General features: G+C 42.0%; 1 protein-coding gene across 2 annotated transcripts in view; it reads right to left on the bottom strand.

Moving 5' to 3' along the window:
- VWF (von Willebrand factor) overlaps positions 1 to 7799 on the bottom strand; it is a 247614-nt gene extending 239815 nt beyond the window's left edge. Inside the window, exons 1-3 of one of the 2 annotated variants that reach the window (XM_008165463.4) lie at positions 7662 to 7799; positions 5258 to 5312; positions 2628 to 2777 (exon numbers count right to left, since the gene is read on the bottom strand). In XM_008165463.4, the coding sequence (XP_008163685.2) occupies positions 2628 to 2777; positions 5258 to 5312 (205 nt within the window). In that variant the 5' untranslated portion in view covers positions 7662 to 7799. Of the gene's footprint in view, positions 1 to 2627; positions 2778 to 5257; positions 5313 to 5953; positions 6027 to 7661 lie in introns of those variants that run through there. The other variant, XM_065570815.1, reaches the window with a different exon arrangement.
- Between the last annotated feature and the right edge of the window lie 4483 nt (positions 7800 to 12282).

The raw sequence follows: 12282 nt of genomic DNA, 5'->3' as shown, positions 1-12282 counted from the left end.
CTACTCAAGATCCATAAACCTGGGAATCCTGGATGCCTCATCATCTCAGCCATTGGCACCCTGACAGCAGGACTGTCTGGTTATGTGGACTCTCTCCTCAGGCTCTACACTACCAGCACTTCTAGCTATCTTCAAGACACCACTGACTTCCTGAGGAAACTACAGTGCATTGGTGATCTTCCAGAAAACACCATCCTAGCCACTATGGATGTAGAAGCTCTCTACACCAACATTCCACACAAAGATGGACTACAAACCATCAGGAACAGTATCCCCGATAATGTCACGGCAAACCTGGTGGCTGAGCTTTGTGACTTTGTCCTCACCCACAACTATTTCAGATTTGGGGACAATTTATACCTTCAAGTCAGCAGCACTGCTATGGGTACCTGCATGGCCCCACAGTATGCCAACATTTTTATGGCGGACTTAGAACAACGCTTCCCCAGCTCTCATCCCCTAGCGCCCCTACTCTATTTCTGCTACATTGATGACATCTTCATCATCTGGACCCAAGGGAAGGAGGCCCTTGAGGAACTCCACCTGGATTTCAACAATTTCCACCCCACCATCAACCTCAGCCTGGACCAGTCCGCACAAGAGATCCACCTCCTGGACACTACTGTACAAATAAGCGATGGCCACATAAACACCACCTTATACTGGAAACCTACTGACCACTATATTTACCTATATGCCTCCAGCTTTCATCCAGACCACATCACACAATCCATTGTCTACAGCCAAGCCCTAAGATACAACCGCATTTGCTCCAATCCCTCAGACAGAGACAGACACCTACAGGATCTCTATCAAGCATTCTTAAACCTACAATACCCACCTGGGGAAGTGAAGAAACAGATTGACAGAGCCAGAAGGACTCCCAGAAGTCATCTACTCCAGGACAGGCCCAACAAAGAAAGTAACAGAACGCCACTAGCCATCACCTCCAGCCCCCAACTAAAACCTCTCCAGCACAACATCAGGGATCTACAACCTATCCTAAAGGACGATCCCTCACTCTCACAGATCTTGGGAGACAGACCAGTCCTCGCTTACAGACAGCCCCCCAACCTGAAGCAAATACTCACCAGCAACTACACACCGCACAACAGAAACACTAACCCAGGAACCAACCACTGCAACAAACCCCGTTGCCAACTCTGTCCGTATATCTATTCAAGGGACGCCGTCATAGGAGCTAACCACATCAGCCACACCATCAGGGTTCACTTGCACATCTACCAATGTGATATATGCCATCGTGTGCCAGCAATGCCCCTCTGCCATGTACATTGGCCAAACCGGACCGTCTCTATGCAAAAGAATAAATGGACACAAATCAGACATCAAGAATGGTAACATTTAAAAACCAGTAGGAGAACACTTCAATCTCCCTGGACACTCAATAACAGACTTAAAAGTCACCATTCTTCAACAAAAAAAACTTCAAAAACAGACTCCAACAAGAAACTGCAAAACTGGAATTAATTTACAAACTTGACACCATCAAATTAGGCCTGAATAATGACTGGGAGTGGCTGGGTCACTACAAAAAATAATTTCCCCTCTGTTGATATTCTCCCCTTCTTGTCAACTGTTGGGAATGGGCCACATCCACCCTAATTGAATTGGCTTCATTAGCACTGACCCCCCCACTTGGTAAGGCAACTCCCATCTTTTCACGTGCTGTATATTTACACCTGCCTACCGTATGTTCCACTCCATGCATCTGATGAAGTGGGTTATATCCCATGAAAGCTTATGCCCAAATAAATTTGTTAGTCTCTAAGGTGCCACAAGGACTCCTCGTTGTTTTTACTGATACAGACTAACACGGCTACCCTCTGAAGCCAGAACCAAAGGGGTAATTTACAGCTTGAAGAGACAAACCTGCACTAGCTCCGATCAAGCTGGTGTGCTAAAAATGGAGTGTAGCTCTGGCAATGAGAGGGGCTAGTCACCCCAAGTACAGACATATGGTTTCAGATGGGATCATACACAGGGCAGCTAGCCTATCCTGCCATGGCTACACTTCTGTTTTTAGCACACTAGCTCAATCCGAGCTAACGCTAATGTCTAATGTTTCCTCCAGCTGGAAATTACACCTCCAGCTCAAGGGAAGACAAACCCTAGCTCTGAAGGGGAAAATGCTGACCTTAAATATACCTGTGTACCCTCAAGGACTTCTGTGCTGAGTGGATAGATTTTCAAAGGATTCAGCGCACAGTCTGCATGAGTTTTTATGGGAGCTGTGTGACTAAATCCCCTAGCCAGCTTTGAAAATTTCCACCATCCTGGCAACATTTAAAAGACTACCCACTTTTCCTCTTTACACAAGGGCTAATGAGGAAATCCCGGTTCTCCAGTAGCTTATCAATGCAAGAACCCAGGTGTCAAAGGACATCAGAAGCCAGTTTAGAGGAACAGGACCTCTATGCAGATAGGCCTGGCCTCAATAGAGCCATCAAAACTCATTGGTTTAGCTGCCCCTCCCGTCTGGCAGAAGGCAGCATTGGGAACTCTGCTAGTGTTCTTCCCCCATGTGAAAGTATCCAAGATAGGTGGATACTGAAGCCCTAAAATGTTCCACATTTGCTGATCTCTGATATTCTACTCAAACTCACCTATGAGCGTGAAGGAACGTTTGTGACAGTCCCCAGCCAGGAGGTAACTGCAATCCCCAGCAAAGTCATAGAAAGACTCATCAAATGTTTTGATGTGATCATCTCCAAAAAGGCTGCAGCGGGAAAGAGATGGCTGCTCTGTTTGTTCATCTGCAAGCAAAAACCTTGATGATCTTGGATATCAAAGCACAATTTAATATGTAAAATCAAGCAATCATTTTACCACCTGGGAGCTTCATGACTATGGGACAAATTCTCAGCTGGTGTAACCCAGTGAAGTTCAGCTGAGTTTCACACATTCTTAACATTCATTGTGCCCGTTGTTCAGCTTGTGTAAATCAGTGAAGCTCCTTTCAGCTACAGTGGAATGATGCCATTTTATACCAGCAGAATTTAAGGCCCGCTCCAAGATCAATTTACACTAGGCTGAACATCTGGCCTGTATTTTTACAGAAATTGTCTGAGCATATTATTCAACAGGGTGCATGGACATTTTTTCTCAATGAAATTCTAGGGTTTCACTAATAACCAGTGAAATGCAGCTGTAATAAATCTTTTTTATTTCCCCAGTACTTACTGGAACCTGATTAGAATGAAAATAATCAAAGACTAACTGAAAACATAAGTGCTGGGAATGTTCCATTTACAAACATTTTGGGCCCAATCTCTGGCCTCAGTTACACTCCGTGTGACTCAATTGGACCAAATTGTGCAGATGAGCACACAGCTGGCCAAGTTATGCAAATGTTTTTCCTTGAATATCTGTTTCAATTTAAATAGGAATTTACTTTGGCTGTATGCATGCCCCTTTTGTAATTGCTTTCCTGAAACATTTCACTGGGTAGCACCTATTCGGCTAACTCAAAATTCTCTAACTTTGTTGCTTAGAGTTAATCACCTAACTCCACATTTAGGCAATTAAATCAAGCCCCCGTCCTAGGGTTGCCAGGCATCCGGTTTTCGACCAGAACGCCCGATCAAAAAGGGACCCGGGTGCCTCTGGTCAGCACAGCTGACCGGGCCACGAAAAGTCCAGTTGGTGAAGCAGGGCAGGCAGGCTCCATGCCCAGCTCCTGGGAAGCAGCCGGCATGTCCCTTCAGTTCCTAGGCAGAGGAGCGACCAGGGGTGCTCCGCCTAGAAGCCGGAGTCACATGCCACCACTTCCCGGGAGCCTCGTGGACATCTTCCATCCCCGGGAAATGCCGGGGCTGCCTGAGATCAGTGCCACCTGGAGCCCACACCCCAAGCCCCCTCCCATATCCCAAACCTCTGCCCCAGCCCAGAACTCCCTCCCAGACCACACTCTGAACCTCTCAGCCCCACCTCCCAGCCTGGAGCCCTCTCCCAGACCCCAACCCTCTGCCCCATCCTAGAGCCTCCTCACACACTCTGAACCCCTCGGCCCCACCCCAGAGCCCCTTCCTGCACTGCAAACCCCTCATCCCCAGCCCCACCCAAGAGCCTGCACTCCCAGATGGAGCCCTCAGCCCTCCCCTGTGCCCCAATCCCCTGCCCCAGCCCAGTGAAAATGTGCAAGTGAGCGAGGGTGGGGGAGAGTAAACAACGGGGGGGGGGGGGTAGAGTGAGCAGGGTTTGGGGCCTCAGAGAAGGGGCATAGCAGGATTGGGGCTTCAGGGCAGGGGTGGGACAAGAGTGTTCGGTATTCTGCAATTAGAAAGTTGGCAACCCTATCCTGCGAGTTACTACATGGGAGGACTCCCCCCCCACACTGATTTCAATGGCTCTGTATAGGTTCAAGGGTCCGCCTATGCATTGTAACTTACAGGATGCAGGCTTCAGTGGCTTGATTTTAAGGCGGTGCTAAACAACTTAAACACCTATTGAAATTACCCAAGTTTGAAAATGTTGACTCTATTTTTCACACAGAGCATAACCCTGACATGACAATCTACAGAAATTAGGTAACAGTGAGATTCTCATATCTAACACATTAAGTTAACTGATATCTAAATTGGAACTGCTTTTTCTCCTTATTTCCACTGAGCCAAACCCTGCAGTACTACTTCAGGCCCTGATCTGGCAATGAGCTCCTTGCAGGCAAACCTCTATGGCTGCACAGAATCATAGAACGACAGAATCATAGAATATCAGGGTTGGAAGGGACCTCAGGAGGTCATCTAGTCCAACCCCCTGCTCAAAGCAGGACCAATCCCCAACTAAATCATCCCAGTCAGGGCTTTGTCAAGCCTGACCCTAAAAACCTCTAAGGATGGAGATTCCACCACCTCCCTAGGTAACCCATTCCAGTGCTTCACCACCCTCCTAATGAAAAAGTTTCTCCTAATATCCAACCTAAACCTCCCCCACTGCAACTTGAGACCATTGCTCCTTGTTCTGTATTAAAGTTAATATGGCACCACACATAGTCAAGGGTCTGTCCATTTCAGTCCATTGATTTCAATGGGAGTCCTTGTGAGGGTAGGGATTTGTCCACACCACACTTAGTGCAAAATACAGGCAATGGGTAACAGTCCTCTCTATGTCTTTGACGCTGATGGCATTGTTGCCTGAGTAAGGTTTGTAGGATTATAGAAGGAATAAAGAAATTATTGTAAAAAGGAATAAAAATTCCATTTTCTTAGGTATTAGAAACAACATGCTTTCCTACCTGTTGTTACAATGGACAGAGCTAACTGCATTAGCAGGACTGTGAAACAGATCATCTGTTAAAATAAAAGATGTTAGAACATTCATTGTCAATATTTAACACACTGAGAATTGGGGGCTAGTTTTCCGGTCTCGTTTTGATTCTCATCAAGCGTCCGTTTTCTCCCTGAATTTCTTTGTATTAGTTTAAGGTTCTATTTCATGCTGTAAAATGGAAATTGAAATGGTCTTTCATGATAATCCAATAAATTCACCCTACAAATCCATACAAAACAAACACACACAAAAAGGATGTACTCTGAGAAATAATGAATCTTCTGTTCTCAGCCGGTAACATGGGCTGTCTGCATAGGAGATATGAGATGTTTGTGTTATTCTAATTTACCTGATGCCTGCCTCGGGCTCCATACACCTCACGCACAATTGTTACAATATTATTACAAAAAATTAAAAAACTTCAATACAAAGTTTCAATTACCCAACTATTGGGCAGCCCAGCAAAAGTAAAATTAACCCACCAGACTGTAAGACCCAGCTAGGCCCTGTTATGATCTACAGCCACTACCTAAGGACTTACATCTTTCCCTGATGCCTTAGGGGGAGAATTGCAGTGTTGTTGTAGCTGTGTAGGTCCCAGGATATTAGAAAGACAAGGTGGGTCAGGTAATATCTTTTATTGTACTATAAATTATATTACCTTAAGGGGAGAATGGTATATATAAAGATCCTGCTCCAGCAAACTGATCCATGCAGGCAAACACTTCCAACCCGTGCACAGCCCCCTGAGTACATTTGTGCTCCATTACACACACAGGTGTCTGCCCACTGAGATAAGTGTGCACAGGGCAGAGACCTGAGGTGAAATCCTAGCTTCACCAAAGTCAATGGGAGTTTTGCCATTTGCTTTGTGTTTCATCCTTTGTCTCCTCTATGTCTGTAAACTAACTTACTGCACTGCCAGTGCTATAAAAATGATCAAAATATATGAAGTGCATCTATAAGAGCTAAGAAGACATTCTGCCACATTAGGTTACCAGGTGATAGATGAGAGCAGTGTGAAATTCTACATAGATAGGTTAGATTAGCTATAGGATACAGCTGAATGCATTCAATTTTCAAACAAGCCCCCTTTGGGCCTCAGATTACAGCTGACAGAATGATTTTCCAACAGAAAATTTACAAACAAAAAATGCCCTTTTCCAAAATATTAAGCTTTCTGTGGGAAAATTTCAATTCTGTTAAAAAAATAATAATCCAATTTTGTCAGGAGAATTTAAACAGTGACTCCCCCAAGCAGCCTGGCTGGAAGGCTCTTGCCAATATCATGTTCTGCCTGTGTGAGAAAGTGAAATTGACAAGAGTCTTCTTCTAGGGTGGCAGCCATCAAGCTGAAAAAATCCTTTTTTGGGAGACTCACAATGGAATTTTTCTGGTAATCCTTTCCCACAATAACAATTTGCACTATTGACATTTTCTCCCAATTCAATATGGAAAAATAATTCAAAGCCACAATTTTTTTCTTGGGAAGGGATTTCCATTTTCTAACCAGCGCTACCTTAGATACATTCATACCCAATATACTGGCTCCACTAGATCATACCCAAATTTCTTTAAAAGAAATAAGTAAGAAAAGCCCTTGATAATGGAACTTATCCACGGGACCAAATTCTGCTCCGTTTACATGGGCACAACTTCCACTGACTTCAGTTACATTGGTCTAACTCCCATTGAAGTCAATGATAGTCAACTTGTATAATTGAGTGCAGAACTTGCCTCACTCATTTGCAAAAAAAGGATCTGTTGAAAAATGTAGTGTGTATGATGTGGCTGGTGCCTATTAAGATACAGGCACTGTAAGATACCACAATGATGGACACAGTACAAGAACTGAAACAGAAGAGAATAAAAAAAAAGGAACAATAGGAATTAATTAGATTAAACACATATTGATATACTTTTAATCAGCATGTTTGTGGATTATATTACTACTCTGATTGAATCTACTATTGAATTTCTTTATCATCACCTTCATTTTAAGTACCAGCAAGAAAGACTAAGGTCAAGTACAAAACAAAAGCAAAAAAACAAATGCAAAATGCTGTTTAAAAAAAAAAAATCTCTGGCTTAAAAAAAAAATCCCAAACCTGTCTGCTCTAAACTCCACCTTAACTCTCATAGGAAAGTATCGTTAACAAAGAAATACATATCAGTTATATCTAGGGTGACCAGACAGCAAGTGTGAAAAATCGGGACAGGGGTGAGAGGTAATAGTACGCTATATAAGAAAAAGACCCAAAAATTGGGACTGTCCCTATAAAATCGGGACATCTGGTCACCCTAGTTATATCAGCCTAATGACCCACCCTGTGCAATTTTATAATCTGTTTCATAAGAAATAAATATACCTTTTTCTGTGCAAAAGTTCAATTGCATATGAAAAAAATCAGCTTCTTGGATGGTCAGCTTTAGCCTAAGAGCCCATGGTTCCTGTTTTCTTCAGAAGGCTGGACTGGAATGGACTGGAACTGAAAATTTTTGTTTTCATATAAGCCAGGAACTCTTGTTCATTTAAGAGGAAAGATAACAGATGACCTTTGCATCCGTCTGATTCTCAACACAATAGTGCTAAACTGCTATCATGTAAATCAGTTGCCTTAATTGCCAAAAAGAAACAATGAGAGGAAATTGTATTATATACTTACATGACAGATAAGTCTTTGAAATAGGTTTTGCATCTGTGAGTGTGAAACCTCACTGGTCGAGCAAATAAGGTAACAACTACTTGAAAGAGTACTGACACAGAAAAATATCAGATTTGCCATACCATAATAGATCATTGATCTATCTAGTACTTTCCTGCCGCCATGAAAGGTCAATATGATGCATTAAAGCAAGGTGGGAAAAATAATTTACAGAGATAGTTATGCTATTTAGTGTTCCTTTTTTCTCATAAACAAAAAACACCAGCCATACACCTGTAGTCCAAATTACTTACACTGTGAGCATGCAAACTTTTATGCATTTACTTAACCTTAATTATGTGCATAGTCCCAGTGGAACAACAGGTATGTGTAAAGATAACCATATGCATAAGAGTTTGCAGGATCAGGGACTTATTTTGAACTTTGAAAAATAACAATATGAAAGAACAAAAGTAAAATCTCCAGGAGAGAGCACAGAGAATGCGTGTGTGTTGTGTACAAGCTTCAGCAACTCTGAGAACAAAAAGAACGAGGAGTACTTGTGGCACCTTAGAGACTAACAAAGGGTAACTCCACCAGGATTTTCTTACTTGGGTGCCTCCACATTTTCCCATTGGCATGGGGTTTGCCCCCAACCCCCTCCCACTGAAAAGCTGCATCCCGTGACATACCCATCATGATCTGGGTGGATTGCAGAGTATCTATGGGAAGACAACATCATATTATGCAGGAGTTCTGTACTCCCACTGCAATTCAGTCCCTTGGTGCCCTGACCCCAACTTACATTCCAATGTGGGTCCAATGTGACTTCTATTGCTCCAATGGAGCCCCTCTGAAAGAACCCCTCCCTCTGCCCAGGAAATTTCTCTCTGTCCTCAGGAAGGGATGGGATCCATGGAAAAGTTAATACAGCCTGAGGCTTTATGGACTAATTCTAAGAGGTCATTTCAAGCAAAGGAACAACAAGGAAGATGGCATGAATGGCAGCTGGTATCACCAGCACCACAGAAAAGCAGATGTAATAAGATACAAAAGCGGATAAGTACAAAGGGTAAAATTCTGGCACTAATTAAGTCAATGAAAGTTTTGCTGTTGACTTCAATGAGGACAGCATTTCACCCAAGGGGTCTAAAACGTGACAGATCATATAGGTAAGGACCAGAAGCTTTGCATTTGATGCTGTGTAGAAGGGAGAAGTTAAGGGTGGGTAAGTGATGTGGGTCAGGTGGGATGATAGTTACGATCACAGCATACAAACAGAGAAGGCAGATATAAAACAATGCACGCTCTTTCTGACAGGTTGCAGTATAACACTACTTTATTTCATAGAATCCAGAACCCTAACATTCCAGAACTGCAGAGAGACAAAATTCAATTCACTTTGTTTTAGACTGATTCTTTGCAGAATGGCTGGTTCAAGCCTAGATCACGCACTTCCTTGAAGAGCTCTCTAGACTGCAAGCAGGACCAGAAAACCCCTTACAAATTTAAAGTGATAGCTTGTAATTTTAACAGAGTTTTCATATCACCACAGTACTAAGTGGTAGTGGGTTATACAGAAGTGGGCTGGATTCCTTAATTGTTCATTTCCAGTCTCTCTCATGTTTGGATTTGTTTAAGGGGAAGAATGATAACATTGTTGTAGGGTGTTAGATGGACTCAACAAAACATTTGCTACCTTAGCTCTTCTCAACGTTTTTATTTGTGGCTCTATATGGAAGTGTGTGCATACATGCCACAATTCTTGGACACGGTGATTTAGGGGATTCTGGAGAGATGTTCCCAACCCCTTAGTGAAATGTGGGGCGGAAGACCTTCTCCAGCACTGGAATCTTCAGTGAGATTGGGAATTGTGAAGGGCTGTCACCACCTTCTCCTATGCACTCCTGAGAAGGTGTATTCCTTTCAATGCCTGAAGACATGCTTTCTTTCAGATGATTTCTTAGCATATGTCAACCTTTCAGCCAAGGAAATAATTAATATATAATTATTTTATTTACCCTTTTGTTTGGCACTCACTCAAGACAGAGTTTAAGGTTCTTTAAAATGGAACCTTTCTTGGCTCTTATGTTGTCATAGATAGTTTGTTTTAAATTTAAAAAAATCCAATTCTTTTGTTCCTGATAGAGGATTGTGTGATCCTGAAATGGTGATAGGTGGCTGGAGCTTTCCTTTCATGGCTTTTGAGGTGGTGTTTTTAAATACATAACCTACTTTTCACATAACCTACTTCCCTTTCCACTTGAAGCTTAAAAAACATGCCAGCCTCTTTTCTTTGTGAAATAAACAAAAAGGCACTGTGGCCAGGAATTTCACCCTGATCCTGCAGCTGATTGTACACAGACTGTTTCCCCTGCCCCTGCAATGGGCTCTCTGGGTTCAGTTCAGAATCAGAGCCTCAGTCAATACCAATGGAACATTTTGTGATGCCTAGTGCTAACTTTTAACTGAATTAGCTAAGGTGTGCTGGACATGTTGAAACCTGTTGGATGCACTAGATACATTAAGGAGAGACACCAGCAAAGCAAATAGCTAACTGAGCTTGACACATGAAGGACAAACTTCCTTTGTTTTGCCTCTGACTCAATTTTGCCATAAGAAAGGAAGTGATAATTAAAGAGCACATCTATTGACTGTTATTGTGTACTGTTCCAATGTGAAGCGTGGTGATGTTTGCATAGACCTGAGGTTTGTTTATAAATGTTAGCATGGTAGGAACTCATTTTATACAACAGGAAAAAATCTGAGATGATATGTAGAGTGCCTAGAAAGCCTTTAAATAGTCAGTTTCTGTGGGAATGGGATAAGCTTTGAGAAAAAGCGTCGGACACTAATAATTACTTTCCTGCACATGGCCCTAGTCCTCTCGGTGCTTTCAAACAAATTAGCCAAACATAGCAATAGCCCTAATAATTAATTATATTGAAACGTTAAAATAATTAATAATTGACAACATTGTTCTAGGCACGTTACAGACATGAGTGCAAGCAAGGACCCTTCACTGAAGAATTTAAAACCTATATATATATATATACACACACACACACACCATATACAGATTAGATGTGGGATAAAAGTGACAATGAATAATCAGATATAATTGCAGCTTTTTTAATGAAGAGAATGCAGGAAGTAGATGTGATACAGCTGGATTTTACAAAGCAATTATATAGTTCATGAAGTCTTTTCCACAGACTTCTATGGACTTTGGATCTAGCCCTTAATGGAGTTTTCTATTAAATCTTATTTTAAAAAAGTATTAGAATTGGCTAGAAAGAAAGCCCTGATATGTGAATTGAATAATAGCTTAAGGATCATATAAAAAGAGTAATGGAAAAGATAATGTACCCTGGGGAGATGTGCATCAGTGGGTTACCACAGCAATTTGGCATTAGGGCTGATGTTATTTAACTTTTTGCTAAAGACCTGGTAGAGAAAGCAAAGTAATGGAACACTAATGATTAAACTAAATTGGGGGTCATTGGAACACCTCTGAGGGCAAAAACACCACATAAGGGACCTAGAGAAGTTAGAACAGGGGCAGGGAATAACTAAGACCTTTATCTACACAGGAAAGGTTTTTTCTAGTATAATCTCAGGTGTGAATTTAAAGTAATGTATTGGGACAACCCCTCTATGTGGACACTCTTATTCCAGAGTAAAAGTATTTCCCTCCCACCCACCCCCATGTTTAGCTTATGTCATTTGGAAAGGGATATAAACTCAATTGAAAATCCATTCTTATTTCCAGAATGAGTGTGTACAGAGTTATACCTGTATAATTAGAGGTATAAAACTGGTGAAACTTTCCCATATAGACAAGCCTTAAATGAGATTCATCTTGAATAAATGTATGTTAATACTTCAGGGGGGGAATAAGCCAATTATGGCTATTCAAGGAGAGGCAAAACACGTGGAAAGTAGTAATAGCAGAAATAAACCTACCGCTGAGAGAGAACAGCAAGTTAGACATATAATTAGATAGGCAGTATGATAACAAAAATAGTCTGTACAGTTCTGGGCCACTTTCAAAGACATCACATCGCTGAGCATGGCAGTAATTCTCTCTGTTTGTTATGGCAACTCCCACTGAGGGAGTGGCAGATAGCTGCTAAGTAAACTCTAGGCCAGTGATACTCAGACTGAGGCTCACGAGTCTCAAGTGACTCCTTAATGTGTCTCCTGCAGCTATTTGCCATATATGATATTAAAACACTGTGATTTAATTATAACCAATCAGGATGCTTTTACTATGTGATTAACCAACTGTAGTTGATAAAATAATAATAGTTGGTCAGTCATTTTGCTGGGAGAAATGTATACA

Source organism: Chrysemys picta, chromosome 1, assembly GCF_011386835.1.
Source record: "Chrysemys picta bellii isolate R12L10 chromosome 1, ASM1138683v2, whole genome shotgun sequence".
NCBI classification, from domain to species: domain Eukaryota; kingdom Metazoa; phylum Chordata; order Testudines; family Emydidae; genus Chrysemys; species Chrysemys picta.
This window is presented reverse-complemented; position numbering and strand designations above follow the sequence as displayed.